Genomic DNA, 18,262 nt, shown 5'->3' on the forward strand with positions numbered 1-18,262 from the left:
GCATTATATTGAGTAGATCTATTGAACCACTATATATATATAAACATTTTAAAATATTTATAATATAAGAAATATTTTTAATAAATTAATTTCATTAAAACTTTATTTTTTAAAAGTATGCATTATTTTTTTTTCTTTCAATAGATAATTTATTATCATATATAAAATTAAAGTAAGCAAAATAAAAGTTCATTGATCAACTGACCCAATTTCCTAACTTCGCACTTTATTCAAAATCAATTTTTTTTCCTATCTAACCCACAAATTTAATGCCATGCATGAATAAATCTGCAAAGAAAGCAACAACCAAACATACCACATAGACATATAAATATGTAAGTACACACGAGAAATAGTGAAATTAGCACGATAGCCTCTATTTCTCTTATTATATTTTCTTTGCAATGGAATTTGGAAGCATCCTTCAGTTTCTTGAGAACAAGACCATTTTAGTCACTGGTGTAACTGGTTTTCTTGCTAAGAGTACATTCTCTATCTCTCCCCATTGCCCGTAGGATATATGGTTTTCCTCAACTTTGATCACAATACATGCAATAATTTGGTTTCTTAAAATATTTCAGTTTTTGTGGAGAAGATACTGAGGGTTCAACCAAATGTGAAGAAGCTTTATCTTCTTTTAAGAGCTGCAGATGGTACTTCTGCAAGCCTTCGCTTCCAAAATGAGGTAATTTTTCTATCTTCCTTGTTATTTATCATTCTTCCTCTTGTATTTATCTCCCATTCAATATATATAGGTGATAGGGAAGGACTTGTTTAGAGTTGCAAAGGAGAAATGGGGTGTAAATCTAAACTCTATTATAGCCAAAAAGATTGGTATTGTTCCTGGTGATGTTCGATATGAGGACTTGGGAATTAAAGACTCTTACTTGAGAGAAGAGATGATTAATGAATTGGATATTGTACTCAATTTTGCTGCCACTACCAACTTTGATGAAAGGTAACCAATAACTCAATCATTTCTTCTTTCTTTTTCTTTCCTTTTCTTGGTCATATACATACATCCTTTCTTTTCTTTTTTCTTCAACAAAAAATGAAATTAACGCAGGTATTCCAATCTCTCTCTACTTTAAGAAAGAGATATTTTCTCTCGTTCCTTTCATTTGTTTTTCCAAGAAGAAAGTCCTCTGGTTTTTGCAAGAGTTATAGCTTAGTGAGTTAAAGCTTATTGGCATTATATTTTCTTACTATTATATGTATCTAACTAATTTTAACATTTTATGTGCAGATATGATATTTCATTTGGCACTAATACAATTGGAGCTAAGAATGTTTTGTGCTTTGCCAAAAATTGCATAAAATTAAAGTTGCTTGTCCACATATCTACTGGTTAGTATTTATGAATTTTAACCAATTTCTTTTCTATATATTTTGATTTTTAATTTTTGGATACAGTGGCATATAAATAAGCCATTTATATCCACACATTAACAAATGTAAGAGGACATATGTTTTCAGCTTATGTATGTGGAGATAACTCAGGGCTGATATCAGAAAACCCCTATTTCTTGGGTCAGACACTTAATGGTGTCTCCAAATTAGATATCGAAGAAGAGAAGAAACTAATTGATGAAAAAATAAATGAACTCCAAGCTGAAGGAGCTCCAGAAACAATTATTAAAAGGTCCATGAAAGATATGGGGATCGAAAGGTACGTAAGTGAAATACAGTTTAATTATTTTTACAGAAGATAGATATAAACTGAATATATATGTTATGATTTCGAGCGTTTTACTAGAGCAAAGACCTTTGGATGGCCAAACACATACGTATTTACCAAGGCTATGGGAGAAATGCTTGTAGGACACTTAAAAGAAAATGTGCCTGTGGTGATCATACGTCCCACCATGGTTACTGCTACTTGCAAGGAGCCTTTTCCTGGTTGGATTGAAGGTGCAAGGTGAGTAATCCAAATCTTTCATCTTTTGTCAAGTATAAGAAAGATTAGTTTTAAGAGTTCTATTTTTTTTTTTTACACCATCAATTGCCAAAAAAAAAAAAAGAGTCTTTATTGGTCACTGGTTGAAAGCTGTGATAGATTTTATATTTCCAGAGATTTAGTGTGATCAAATAATAACATAATATATGATATTTGTTTGGGGTTGCAGAACTGTGGATGCGCTCACTCTTGCTTATGGTAAAGGAAAATTGACATTTTTTGTTGTTGATCTTTCAGCAGTTGTTGATGTGGTGAGCCTACATTTCCTCTTTTTTTTTTTCTGTATTTACATAGGACTAAAATCATTAAAAAAAAAAAGGCTCAAATCGTTTTACGAATTTGCAGTTTAATCCAATGATTTAATCAATTTTGACATATTTACAAAAAAATAATGATTCAGATCTAATTATTATGTAGTTTTTCCTTGCTTGGAATAAGAAGCAATCATAATTAATAAAAGTTTTGGAGAGTCATGCATTGCAGATACCAGGTGACATGGTGGTGAATGCCATAATTGTAGCTATGGTGGCTCATGCAAATCAACCTTGTATTGATATTATTTATCATGTGGGATCATCTGTAAGAAATCCTATGAGATATTCTAATTTCAAAGATTTTCTCGCTCGCTACTTCACAACGAAGCCATGGATCGGCAAGAAAGGAAAGCCAGTCAAGGTTGTTAGTAAAACTACCATATTCGAAAGCATCGCTGAATTTCACAGATTTATAAGGATTCGCTACTTGCCATTGTTAAAGGTTTGTTACAAACACCTCCAAGATACCTTCTATCTAATTATTTTTAATTTAGCATCTGAAGGACGTGTTCTAGAGATAATCAACTTTCATCATAACACATTTAATTATTAGCAAATAGATGATGAGATGGTAGAATTTAATTTGTGTTTTATACGGTTTAACACATCACATACGCAGGTACTAAAATTGGCAAACACAATATTCTGCCAACGTTTTCAAGGCACATATAGCAATCTGAATAGAAGAATTAAACTTGTGCTGCGAATAGTTGAACTATATCAGCCATACCTATTTTTCCATGGGATGTAAGTTGGTATTCAATCTAGTAGAACACATTTGGTATTGTTACTGATATCTATTTTTTTAAAAAAATACCATTTTAAATATTGTTTAAAAAAACTGTTTGAAAGAAACTATTTAAGTATGGTTTTAGAGTTTTTATAATATTTTTCTTGATAACGGCTCAAATTATAATAATGTCAATTAGACTTGTAAATTGTTTAAACTATATATTCTATAAATCCTTTTTTTTCTAATGTAAGATTTATTTTCACTTGCAGCTTTGACAACTCCAACTTAGACAAGTTACGAATAGCAGCCGAAAAGAATTGTGTGGAGATGGATATATTTTTCATAGATCCTAAATTCATCCATTGGGATGACTATTTCTTAAAAACACATTTTCCTGGTGTTGTAGAATATGTTTTCTAACTGGCTGTCTGTTGTTTCTGTGAGGGGTTTTTTCATCACCATTAAAATTTAGTTTTACTTTTGGACCTGTTGGTCTTGGGTATTCCAATGTTGGTTTTTCTCCTTATTAACTCCCCTATATTAATAAAGTGGATTAATATTTTGCAATTTTTATTTTGTAGTTTTTTCATTAATAAAGGGTTGCACGATCCTTATTTATTTATTTATAGTCATTAGATCTTGCAAAGGCAATCTATACCAAGGTGAATTTTCTTTAAATATTATTATTTTTTAATTTTTTTTATTTATTTAACTTTGATTGAAATTAAAATTTAAACTTAAAATCTCACAAATTTAGAAATGACTCTCATATAAATAAACTAATAATCATTATTTTGAAAATTTTTATCACCAATATATCACCATACATTTAACATACATGAACGTATAAAGGCAAAGAGGAATATTATTATCATCACTTTCTCTAATTTATGTAAATTTTAAATATTGACAAATTATTTGGAGAGTGTCCAAGAAAGCGTTTAAAAGAAAATGTTGCTAGCATTCTCCCAAAGGCAAAAATCTCCTTCAAAATATTACAGTAAGAATTGATTATTTTAATATAGGTACTTGGAACTTTTACGGAATTAATTAATTCATTGGCAAACTTATATTTAATATTTTGAGGATTTAAACAAAAAATAACAAATGAAATTTAGCTAAATGATAATGGAGTGATCTTCAGAATAAGGAAGTCTCAAGTGGAGTATTAGAATGCAAGAAGAGGACCGATAAAGTAGTTGTTACATTTAAAATTTGATTAAAAATTTAAATTTTTTATTTTAATATTTAATTAAAGCTTACTAGTTCCTAATAGTTTTTAATATATATATATATATATATCAATTATTAGAATTAAAATTTTATATCTATTTATATAAATATAATTTTTTTATTAAATAGTTAATATTTTACTAATAATTTTATAATTATGTTAATGATATTTTTGCTTATTCTATTATTATCCCCTCCTTTTTATATATATAATTAAAATAAATTTTATTTATTTTATAATTTTAATAAATTAATAGGATTAAGATTATAAAATTACTACACCACAAATTGTAATAAGATTTTTAATATGAATAGAATTATTATTAAAATTATAATTTATATTAAATATATTAATATTTAAAACTGAAATTATAAATAAATATGTCATTAAAAATATTCAATATAGTATTCAAACTAGTCAACAACCACTAAGTAAGTTAACTTTAATGAACTGTATAACAAGAACTCAAATGATTTCTTTCCTTTCCTTTTATTATTCAAGAAGAAGATAGAAGAAGGTGTTTTAATTCCTAACCCTACTCAGTAATTAAGAAGCTTTTCCCAAAATGTTACTCAATTATATAATTTTTATATTTTATTTTCTTTTATCAATTTTTCGCCCTTTAATAATTCTCTAATAGACTCATATTTCTCATGTTATACTTATGTATTTATTTCATTTATAAATCACTTCAAAACTAATCATTATAATGTGATATGATTTTAATTATCTTCTTAATAATATTTTCTTGTTTATAAAAAAATGTAATATGATTTTCAAACAAGAATGTTACATATTTAGTTTTCATTTTTAACATTCTAAACTTTTTTTTTTTTTAAATTACCTCAACATTTTAAACTCATCTTTACTTTTATAAAACAATAATAATAATAATAATAATGAATAAATGAATGAAATTAATATTCTACATTTGCGGGCAAAGCTGATGTTGCAATCTCTTTTCTCTATTTTATAGAAAATTTGTTTTTTGTTCGAACCTTTATCTTTCAAATCATAAATGTATTAACTTTATTGTCACATCAAAGTCACTCTTTTTTTTTTATTACAATATATAAAAAAAAAAAAGCTATCCCAACTCTTTTTATAAACATTAATTTGGTTTCTTAAAATATTTCAGTCTTTGTGAAAAAGATACTGAGGATTCAATCAAATATGAAGTAGCTTTATCTTCTTCTAAGAGCTGCAGATGCTACTTCTGCAAGCCTTCGCTTTCAAAATGAGGTAATTTTTCTATCTTCTTGTATTTATCTCCCATTCAATAGTTACAGGTTATAGGGAAGGACTTGTTTAGAGTTGCAAAGGAGAAATGGGGTGCAAATCTAAACTCTATTATAGTCAAAATGATTAGTATTGTTCCTGGTGATGTTCGATATAAGGAATTGGGAATTAAAGACTCTTATTTGAAAGATGAGACGATTAATGAATTGGATATTGTACTCAATTTTGCTGCCACTACCAATTTTGATGAAAGGTAACCAACAACTCGATCATTTCTTCTTTCTTTTTCTTTCCTTCTTTTGTTATATATACAGATCCTTGCTTTTATTTTTTCTACAACCAAAAATGAAATTAAAGCAGGTATTCCAATCTCTCTCTACTTTAAGAGAGAGATATTTTCTCTCGTCCCTTTGGTTCGTTTTTCTAAGGAGAAAGTCCTCTAGTTTTTGCCGATAATCGGCCGTCTCTGTCCCTCTGGGCAGGGAACATCCCCCTCCGCTTCCTAGTTTAAGTGGGTTTTGGCCCTCCCATTTATCTGGGTAGGGTGTAAATAGGAGTTCTTTTGTTGATTTTTTGGCAAATATGTTCTTCATGGTAGGGCTAAGATTGAGATATGTTGTTAGGAGAACCAATGCAACCCCTCATCTCTTCTGGGTATTAAAGCTTATTGAGTTAAAGCTCATTGGCATTATATTTTCTTACTAAAATATGTATCTAGCTAGTTTTAACATTTTATGTGCAGATATGATTTTGCATTAGTTTTTTGGGACCCTTTAGGTTTGTTCATAGTTTTGCCTTTGATTGTTTGTTTTGTCTCTTTCAGTTTTTTTTTTTTTTTTTTTTTTTTTACTTAGCATGATACGTCCTAATTTGGGTATATTGGAATTGGCCTGAGTTAATCGGATATTCTCATGCTAAATTTTTCTTAAATTTCCTAATTAATAAAAATTTTGCTTATAAAAAAATGTGCAGATACGATATTCCATTTGGCACTAATATAATTGGAGCTAAGAATGTTTTGTGCTTTGCCAAAAATTGCCTAAAATTAAAGTTGTTTGTCCACATATCTACTGGTTAGTATTTATGAATTATAACCAATTTCATTTCTATTTTTATTTTTATTTTTATTTTTATTTTTTGGATACAGTGGCATATAAATAAGCCACTTATATCCACTCATTAACAAAATAAGAGGGCATGTGTTTTCAGCTTATTTATGTGGAGAAAGCTCAGGGCTGATATCAGAAAACCCCTATTGCTTGGGTCAGACACTTAATGGTGTATCCAAATAAGATATCGAAGAAGAGAAGAAACTAATTGATGAAAAACTAAATGAACTCCAAGCTCAAGGAGCTCCAGAAACAATGGTAAAAAGGGCCATGAAAGGTATGGGAATCAAAAGGTACGTAATTAAAATATATTTTAATTATTTTTACAGTAGATATTTACTGAATATATAGCATTGATTTCGAGCGTTTTACTAGAGCAAGGACCTTTGGATGGCCAAACACATACCTATTTACCAAGGCTATGGAAGAAATGCTTGTAGGACACTTACAAGAAAATGTGCCTATGATGATCATACGTCCCACCATTGTTGCTGCTACTTACAAGGAACCTTTTCCTGGTTGGATTGAAGGTGCAAGGTGAGTAATCCAAATCTTTATTCTTTTGTTCTTTTAATCTATAAGAAAGATTAATTTTAATCTATGATTAGATTTAAATGCTTGGTCACTGCTTCAAAGCTATGATGGATGGGTTTTCAATTTCCAGAGACGGAGTGTGATCAAATGATAATATATGATATTCGTTTGTGGTTGCAGAACTGTGGATGCACTCACTCTTGCTTATGGTAAAGGAAAATTGCAATTCTTTGCAGTTGATCGTGCAGCAATTGCTGATGTGGTGAGCAAAGATATTTATAATTTTTAATCAAATCTCTTCAATTTGTTTTGAATTCAAGATTAAAACTTCACAAATTATTATGTAGTCTTTCCTTACTTGGAATAATTAATAAAAGTTTTCTGAGATTTATGCATGCAGATACCAGGTGAGAGTGTGGTGAATGCCATAATTTTAGATATGGTGGCTCATGCAAATCAACCTTGTAATGATATTATTTATCGTGTGGGATCCTTAGCAAGAAATCCTATGAGATGTTCTGATATCGAAGATTACCTCATTCGTTACTTCACAAAGAAACCATTGATCGGCAAGAATGGAAAGCCAGTCGAGGTATTTAGTAAAATTACCATATTCAATAGCATCGCTAAATTTCAAAGATTTACAAGGATTCTGTCACGACCCAAAATTCCGAACCGTGACCGGCGCATAATTTAAGTATTCTTAAATCATGCAAGCCTTATCAGAGTATCTTGAATGAATATATTGTCACTTACTAATCCCAAAAATAGACAAAATCCAAATAAACAAAATGCTGAATAAACATGATAAATATCACATAGGTAAACTGCGGAGTCTCTACAGATTTCAAATAAAAACTTAAACTGTTCAATAAACTAAACTAATTATTAGTCCGAGAAAACATGAATTCGGGCATACCCTGAGAACAAATCAAAGTTGTCCCTCTCCAGAAAATGGACTGAATATTTGGATCAGCTGTAGAATTTTACTGATCTGAAACAGATAACAGACAGAGAAAACATGGTTCAAGCTAGATGCTCAGTGAATGATAATTATAGCACACAACGGAATAGAAACAGGCAGACGCTTGATTAATTTCACAATAAATTTTCTATTCAATAAAATTATGCTCATGCTATCAAAATCATTAATAAAATAACTTCATAAAACATATATATAAAAGAAATTCATTCAATAAAAATTTTATGGTACAGTGCACCAGGGTGATGATACCCCGCATCACCAAAGGCCAGATGGTAAGCGCGCTATCAGATATTAGATACCTTCCTCCTCCTTCACAGATATCAATGCACATGATACTAATGCAACCCATAAACTGCAATGATGCATGACTCGACAATGCAACCTAATACCGTGATAGTCCACACAGCAGGGCTAGATAACAGAAACAGATACTGGGCACAGGTACCAATTTAAAATAGAAAATCAATTTGTACAAATCAATCAAAATCAATAAAAAATTTCAGATAGCAAATAATAACTGATAGTGCAATTCCAATAGTGTATTTCAATAGTTTCAGAGAGTCAATAAAATCAAATCAATCTCAAATCAATTCAGTATAACCCATCGATAAATTTTATAGTCAAATATCAATCAATATAAATACATTAAAGGTCTGCTTCCGGAATCCTAATGGGTCTAATGCAGAGATAGTTGACAAAATCAATTATTTAATCAAAATCGAAATAAAATTCAATAATAAAATAAAACTCTAGAAAATCACATATAAAATAATCGTTAAAATATTAATTTAAAATTTCATTTAATAACAAACTTAATGCTAAGAAATTTTAAAAGGGACTAAAATGGTGCCATGTATTATAATTGCCACTCACGTTGAATCTTCAAGACAATAGTTATTTTCAATGGACGAGAGACAATTTCAACTGACTGATTGAATATTCAAATCTCCTACACACCCAAAATATTAAAAAGAAAAAAAAATATCAAATAATAATAAAATATAACAACTTATATATATATATATATATATATATATATATATATATATATATATATATATATATATATATATATATATATATATATATCTGCAGATTTATGGATTTGGATTTGTGGTGGAGGAACGGGACACGAGGTGCACGTGGGACGAACGATTATATATATATAACAATTAGTTATTGTCCAGCAGTAATTATGATCAATCCAATTTGATCAAAGAAAAAATAAATAAATTTCTAGAGTAGTTATAACAGATCAATAAAAGAAAATAAAATTAGATTCACCCATTATTGAACAAAGAACGAGAATTTTTACCTTGAAAACAGAATCGAAAGTGATGAATTGAGAAATAAAATTTTAGGAATTTTCTGCGCACATCAGATTATAAATCATAAATTTATATATATATGTACATATATAACAATAATTAAAAGATAAAGAAAATACTTGTTGAGAGTATTTGGTAGAAAAAGGAGGTGACAAACAGGTTTTGAGAGCAAAGTTTAGCAGAAGAGATGATTAGGGTATATATATATTTCAAGAGTTCTATTAGGTGTAGAATGGGATAAGAGTTATTATTGAACTGGGTTGTTCAGATTGCAGATATATATTTAATTTCAAAAATAATATATATATCTAAAAATAAATAAGCAAACCATCCAATAATACATATATATATATATATATATATTATAAAATATATTAAATTATTGTTAGCTAATTAAAATAAAATAATAATAAATATATATATGGATTTCCACATACTTCCCCCCTTAAAAAAAAATTCGGTCCCCGAATTTGAATAGACAAAATTCTAACCTGAAGAATCAAATAGGTGAGGATATTTGGCTCGCATTTCAGATTCTGCCTCCCATGTGGCCTCACTACTTGAGTGATTATGCCATAAGACTTTGATCAAAGCCACTTCCTTAGACCGAAGTTTCCTAATTTGTCGATCTAAAATCTTTACTAGTTGCTCATCATATGACATATCATCCCTAAATTGCATGGTTTGAGGTTGTAAAACATGAGATGGATCTGGTACATACTTCCTAAGCATAGAAATATGGAAAACTGGATGTACATGTGCAAAACCAGGTGGAAGGGCTAAACGGTAAGCAACTGCTCCAATTCTCTCCAAAATTTCAAATGGACCAACAAAACGAGGGCTAAGCTTCCCTTTCTTCCCAAACCTCATGATTCCTTTCATAGGGGAAACTCTCAGAAATACATGATCACCGATCATAAATTCTACATCTTTATGCTTAGGGTCGGCATAACTTCTCTATCGACTTTGAGCAGTCAAAAGTCGATCACGAATTAGTTGAACCTTCTCTGAAGTTAATTGTATCAACTCTGGTCTAGTAAGCCTTCTTTCTCCAACTTCATCCCAACAAACCGGTGACCTACACTTTCGACCATATAATGCCTCATATGGAGCCATCTCTATACTTGCTTGATAACTGTTATTATAAGCAAACTCCACTAAAGGCAAATGATGATCCCAACCGCCACCAAAATCCATAATGCATGCACGAAGCATGTCCTCTAATATCTGTATGGTCCTTTCTGATTGTCCATCCGTCTGAGGGTGAAAAGCAGTACTAAAGTCTACTCGTGTTCCTAAAGCTTCTTGGAATTTCTTCCAAAATCGAGAAGTAAATTGAGTACCACGATCAGAGACAATGGAAACTAGAACTCCATGAAGACTAACAATCTTGTTTATATACAACTGTGCAAGTTTGGCAAAGTCATATGTAGTCTTCACAGGAAGAAAATGAGCAGATTTCGTCAATCTGTCCACTATCACCCAGATTGCATTGTAACCACCTCGAGTACTAGGTAGACCCACAACAAAGTCCATGGCAATATGCTCCCACTTCCACTCAGGGATAGGCAACGGCTGAAGTAACCTAGATGGTCTCTGATATTCTGCCTTAACCTGCTGACAAGTCAAACATTTAGCAACAAAGTCTGCAATATCCCTCTTCATGCCACCCCACCAATAATGCTCCCTTAAATCACGGTACATCTTAGTTGAACCTGGGTGTACTGTGTAAGCAGAATGGTTTGCCTCCTCCATGATTTCTCTTCTCAACCCATCAACATTGGGGACACAAAGTCTAGTGCCATAACAAAGAACTCCATCATCATTCAACATGAATCCTTGAGCTTGGTCCTGATGAATACTATCTATAATCTCACACAGCTGAGAATCCCTCTTTTGAGTAGCCTTAATTCGATCATTCAAGATAGGCCGAACTCGAAAATGTGCTAAGAATGATCCAGCTATGATTTCAAACTCTACTCCCTGATCTAGCAACCCATGTAATTCACCAATCAGAGGCCTCATCTTGGTAGATATATGGGCTAAACTACCAGAAGACTTCCTGCTTAGAGCATCAGCCACTACATTAGCTTTTCCAGGATGATACTGTATGGTGCAGTCATAATCCTTCAGCAATTCTACCCATCTCCTTTGCCTAAGATTAAGATCACGTTGGTCAAATATGTATTTGAGACTTTTGTGGTCAATGAAGATTTCACAAGTCTCACCATACAGATAATGCCTCCAGATTTTCAAAGCAAAAATTACTGCAGCCATTTCCAAATCATGAGTTGGATAATTCTGCTTGTGCCTTTTTAACTGACGAGAAGCATATGCAATAACCCGTCCATGCTACATCAAAACACATCCTAAACCAATCCTAGAAGCATCACAATATACTACATAACCCCCTGATCCAGATGGAAGGGCTAACACTGGTGCTGTAGTTAAACGAGTCTTAAGCTCCTGAAAACTTTTTTTCACAAGCCTCAGACCACTGAAATTTCACATTCTTCTGTGTCAACTTAGTTAAAGGTGTTGCAATACGAGATAAGTCTTGAACAAACCATCTATAATACCCTGCCAAACCCAAGAAACTACGAATCTCTGACACAGTTGTGGGTCTAGGCCAATGAAGCACTGCCTCAACTTTCTTCTTATCAACGCACACCCTATCCTTCGATACTGTATGGCCTAGGAAAGCCACACTATCTAACCAGAACTCACATTTTGAGAACTTGGCATATAGCTTGTGTTCTCGTAAGGTCTGAAGGACAATTCTCAAATGCTGCTCATGCTCCTCCTTACTCTTTGAGTACACTAGAATGTCATCGATGAACACTATAACAAATTGATCTAAGAAAGGCTTGAAAACTCTATTCATGAGATCCATAAAAGCGGCCGGAGCATTGGTAAGACCAAAAGACATTACAAAAAATTCATAGTGTCCATACCTAGTCCTAAAGGCCGTTTTGAGTATGTCTTCTTTCTTGACCCTTAATTGATGATACCCAGATCGAAGATCAATCTTGGAAAAATACTTTGCACCTTGAAGTTGGTCAAACAGGTCATCTATGCGTGGAATAGGATACTTATTTCAATTGCCTATAATCAATGCACATTCTCAAAGACCCATCCTTCTTCCGTACAAATAACACAAGAGCACCCCATGGAGAAACACAAGGGCGAATAAACCCCTTATCTAGTAGGTCCTGTAGTTGCTCCTTCAACTCCTTAAGTTCTGAGGGTGCCATACGATAAGGTGGCATAGATATGGGCCTGGGCCCAGAACTAAGTCTATACCAAACTCTACCTCTAGCTCCGGGGGTAAACTTGATAAATCTTCTGGAAACACATCAGGAAACTCCTTAACCACTGCAACATTCTCCAAACCTGCACCTTCTACCTGAATGTCTCTAACATAAGCTAGATACCCCTTACACCTCTTTTGCAACAATCGTCTAGCACTCACTGCTGAGATAAGATTACTAGAGGCTATACTACAATCTCCCTGAAATTGAAATTCTGCCTCCCCAGGAATTTTAAATTATTATGACAATCTAATGAAATGTGATAAGTGGCTAACCAATCCATGCCTAAAATCACATCAAACTCAAACATATCCAAAGAAACAAGATCTGCAGCTAATTCCCTATCTCCAATGTGAACTATACATCCCCTATACACCATATCAGTGTCTATTGCATTCCCCATAGGTGTTGATACAGATAAAGGATACTCTAACAAAGTAGGTGGTGTACTAAATATCATGAAAAATATGGAGAAACAAAGGAATGGTTGTGCCCCAGTCTTAGCCATAGGCGTTTATTCAGATGTCTGATTAATAGTTTAAGCTGATACCTCCCCTGTTGGATCAAGATTTGCACCATTAAGACCCTTGGCCCTAATTCTCCTCTTACGTCTAACAGACCCAGGCACCTATTCATTTTAATAATCAGGCATTAAATTTGAAAATGTGAGCCAAATTAAGACAGGTGAAAAGGTACGAAGGACGCAGACATCTAAAGCAATGATAAACTGAAAAGACGTTAAGGATCCTATGCTCCGCAAGTTTACTAGACCTCAATCGAGCTCTGATACCAACTTTGTCAAGACCCAAAATTCCGAACCGTGACCGGCGCATAATTTAAGTATTCTTAAATCATGCAAGCCTTATCAAAGTATCTTGAATGAATATATTGTCACTTACTAATCCCAAAAATAGACAAAATCCAAATAAACAAAATGCTGAATAAACATCATAAATATCCCATAGGTAAACTGCGGAGTCTCTACAGATTTCAAATAAAAACTTAAACTGTTCAATAAACTAAACTAATTATTAGCCCGAGAAAACATGAATTCCGGCATACCCTGAGAACAAATCAAAGTTGTCCCTCTCCAGAAAATGGACTGAATATTTGGATCAGAATTTGTAGATTGATCCAAAACAGATAATGCATGAGAAAACGTGGTTTGAGCTAGATGCTCAATGAATGATAATTATAGCACACAACGGAATAGGAACAGGCAGACGCTTGATTAATTTCACAATAAATTTTTTATTCAATAAAATCATGCTCATGCTATCAAAATCATTAATAAAATAACTTCATAAAACATATATATAAAAGAAATTCATTCAATAAAAATTTTATGGTACAGTGCACCAGGGTGATGATACCCCACATCACCAAAGGCCAGTTGGTAAGCGCGCTACCAGATATTAGATACCTTCCTCCTCCTTCATAGATATCAATGCATATGATACTAATGCAACCCATAAACTGCAATGATTGACTCAACAATGCAACCTAATACCGTGATAGTCCACACGGCGGGGCCAGATAACAGAAACAGATATTGGGCACAGGTACCAATTCAAAATAGAAAATCAATTTGTAGAAATCAATCAAAATCAATAAAAAATTTCAGATAGCAAATAATAACTGATAGTGCAATTCCAATAGTGTATTTCAATAGTTTCAGAGAGTCAATTAAATTAAATCAATCTCAAATCAATTCAGTATAACCCATCGATAAATTTTATAGTCGAATATCAATCAATATAAATACATTAAAGGCCTGCTCCCGGAATCCTAATGGGTCTAATGCAGAGATAGTTGACAAAATCAATTATTTAATCAAAATCGAAATAAAATTCAATAATAAAATAAAACTGTAGAAAATCACATATAAAATAATTGTTAAAATATTGATTTAAAATTTCATTTAATAACAAACTTAATGCTAAGAAATTTTAAAAAGGACTAAAACGGTGCCATGTACTATAATTACCACTCAACTGGAATCTCTAAGACAATAGTTATTTTCAATGGACGAGAGACAATTTCAACTGACTGATTGAATATTCAAATCTCCTACACACCAAAAATATTAAAAAGAAAAAAAATCAAATAATAATAAAATATAACAACTTTTATATATATATATATATAACAATTAGTTATTGTCCAGCAGTAATTATGATCAATCCAATTTGATCAAAGAAAAAATAAATAAATTTCTAGAGAAGTTATAACAGATCAATGAAAGAAAATAAAATTATATATAACAGAAGAGAATTTTTACCTTGAAAACATAATCGAAAGTGATGAATTGAGAAATAAAATTTTAGGAATTCTCTGCGCACATCGGATTATAAATCATAAATTTATATATATATATATATATATATATATATATGTACATATATAACAATAATTAAAAGATAAAGAAAATACCTGTTGAGAGTATTTGGTAGAAAAAGGAGGTGACAAACAGGTTTTGAGAGCAAAGTTTAGCAGAAGAGATGATTAGGGTATATATATATTTCAAAAGTTCTATTAGGTGTAGAATGTGATAAGAGTTATTATTGAACTGGGTTGTTCAGATTGCAGATATATATTTAATTTCAAAAATAATATATATATCTAAAAATAAATAAGCAGACCATCTAATAAAATATATATATATATATATTATAAAATATATTAAATTATTGTTAGCTAATTAAAATAAAATAATAATAAATAATAAATATATATATGGGTTTCCACATATTCGCTATTTGTCATTGTTAAAGGTTTGTCACAAACACTTCCATCTAATTATATCTAAATTTCATCATTTGCATTCTTTTTTCTTTTATTCCAATGAAGGCCCAAACTCAAGATCTTTCAACTAGATTTAAGCACGGTCTGAATTGAATTTGGTTTAAACTTTTTTTTTAAAGAAAAAAATTATTTCAAAAGAAAAATCAACTATTGAATTGACTCAAACTTGATCAAATTAAAATAAAACTAAAATTAAAATTAGAATCGAAACCTTGCAGTTCAATTTAAGACCCTGAATTCTATGGATCAAAATCGGCCCATGACTAAAACTACTTGCAACTCTAATAATACTGAATTAAAATTCACTAGTTAGTATTTGTGATACATTAACAAAGAGATGAAGAGATTGTAGAATCTTGTATTATATATGGCTTAACACATCACTTATGCAGGTACTAAAAGTGGCAAACACAATATCCTGCCAATGTTTGTGGGGCACATATACTAGACTGAATGGAAGAATTAAACATGTGGTGCGATTAGTTGAACTGTACTAGCCATACCTTTTTTTCCATGGAAAGTAAGTTGGTATTCAAAACCTATTTGCTATTGTGGTTCAAATCTGTGTTTTAGAAAAAATATCTCTTAAAATTAATTTTAATAATTTCTAACTAATATATTTGTGATTATACTTTTTCAATAGCTGCTAAAACAATAAAACTGTATATTTTATATATTTTGCTTATTTTTATCTTGCATTTTGACATTTGCAGTTTTGATAACCCCAACTTAGAAAAATTACGAATAGCAGGTAAAAAGAATTGTGTGGAGACAGATATTTTTCATAGATCCTAAATTCATCCATTGGGATGACTATTTCTTAAATATAAATTTTCCTAGAGTTGTGAAATATGCTTTCCAACTAGCTATAATTAAAATGGCAATTATGTGTATTGATATTTTGCAATTTGTTTTTTTTTTCATTAATAAAGGATTGCATGATCCTTATTTATATATAGTGTTTTTTTTTTTCTATATAAGCAAGGAATTTTATTGAAAATAAATCAAAACAAAAAACAAAGGAAGAGATGAGCTCCCTACTATACCCATGCCAATAGGCATAAACACAGTATATGGAGATACTGTTGAAATTCAAAAATTTATTAAAAAAAAAAACTGCAAACACTCTTTATGATACGACCCCTGCTTAGCCAAAGAGTCAGCTACAAAGTTGGCTTCTCTTAGAACAAGATGCATGGACAACGCGGATTGAGGAAAGGCATGGAGGCCGCAGACAATAGAGTTGATAATTGAATTAAGTAGTCAAGGAGGAAAGGCAGGATTCAAGACCCAATTTGGAATTAGATTCAATATGAATACCGAATGCCTCATTGCAAAGATGAGTGAAGGCGATACAAGTGAAACCCTGTAACGCCCTCACCAAAGGTAGTCCATACATTATACTGTTTCGATGATTAATGTCTGTTCGGACAATCAGGGTTTCTGGAACTACACTTAAACTATAGTGAGAAGGCATAAATTAATGAAATAAATATTAAAAAAAATGTAGGAAAAATTTTGAGAAAATAAAATAAAATTTAGAGAATTTATTTATTTGGTATAAAATAATAAAAATAACCCGATGAGCACGATGAAGGGCATTTTGGTCATTTCACCCCTAGAGGTGAATTTTGACCTAAATGTCAAATTAAAAATTGAGAGAATAAAATAATTAACATAAATTAAAATTTTATGAAATGAATTGGAAAATGAGAAAAGAAAAGAAAAGAAAAGAAAATGAAAAAGACTTATGATATAAAATAAAAATAAAGTACAACAAAAATATATATATATATAGACACAAGATGACAAGAGCCACCAACCATCTTCTTCCTCCCTCTTCTCTCTCTCCTTGCAGTTGGCTGCCATGGATGTTCCCTTCCACCATTTTTGTTTTCCTTAAAGCTTGATTTTCCAAGCTTTCTCCTCACTGAAACCTTAGCCTCTCTTCATTAAAAATTTAGCCCACTCCATAAGGAAGCTATAGACACTCATTGGAAGCAAGAAATTTGAAGTTAGGAAAGCTCAAGTAAGGTTAATGCACCAATCCCTCTTCTTCTCTTTATTAAATATGAAAAGCATGTTTAGCCAAGTATAAATACCATGGAAATAAAAAGAAAATCTTGAGCAAAGAACCCTTGAATTTTTGGCAGCTATGAAACTTGAGGTTTGTTGCTTTTAAGTGATGAAAAATGGTTCCATGAGAATGTGTGATGAGTTGAAATGGTTGGAAGTTTGATTGTGTAGTGTTTGTGTAAATTTGAAACTTTGAAAACTAGGGTTTGTATAAAGGTTGAGGACTTTGTGTAAAATGTTGAAATTGACCTATTGAGTTGAGATTGTTGCCTATAGAAGTGTATTGCATGCAAATTTAAGTAAGGAAGTTGGAGGAATTGAGATATTGGGAGTGTTCAATTTTCTGTAGGTTTGGACTCAATGAGTCCTGTGGGTTTATTGACCCATAACTGAAAATGTGTGACTCCAATTGGTATGAGGCCAATTGAAGGTGAAATTAGACTCAAAATAACCATTTTCTATTAAGAAACCATGCCCAAATTCTGTCCAAAACTTAACCTAAATACTGCCCAAATTCGGACTACCCTGCACCAAACCTAGAAAATGACCAAATGAACAGTACGTGTTCATTTGGTCATAACTCTCTCTATACTGGTCCAAATGACCTAAAATTTCATCAATGGAAAGTTTAGATATA

General features: G+C 31.3%; 1 protein-coding gene and 1 pseudogene across 1 annotated transcript; both read left to right on the top strand.

The window, feature by feature from the left end:
- The first annotated feature begins 373 nt into the window (after window positions 1–373).
- LOC110647131 (alcohol-forming fatty acyl-CoA reductase-like) lies at window positions 374–3,550 on the top strand. Its single transcript, XM_058149261.1, has 10 exons — window positions 374–483; window positions 582–685; window positions 756–958; window positions 1,247–1,347; window positions 1,477–1,669; window positions 1,757–1,918; window positions 2,127–2,208; window positions 2,441–2,713; window positions 2,891–3,018; window positions 3,274–3,550. The coding sequence occupies exons 1-10, from the start codon at window positions 405–407 to the stop codon at window positions 3,422–3,424; spliced, it is 1,476 nt and encodes a 491-aa protein (XP_058005244.1). The 5' UTR covers window positions 374–404; the 3' UTR covers window positions 3,425–3,550.
- A 1,133-nt stretch (window positions 3,551–4,683) lies between these two features.
- On the top strand, window positions 4,684–16,790 carry LOC110647126 (fatty acyl-CoA reductase 3-like; annotated as a pseudogene).
- Window positions 16,791–18,262: the final 1,472 nt, after the last annotated feature.

Source organism: Hevea brasiliensis, chromosome 6 (assembly GCF_030052815.1).
Source record: "Hevea brasiliensis isolate MT/VB/25A 57/8 chromosome 6, ASM3005281v1, whole genome shotgun sequence".
Lineage (NCBI taxonomy): Eukaryota > Viridiplantae > Streptophyta > Magnoliopsida > Malpighiales > Euphorbiaceae > Hevea > Hevea brasiliensis.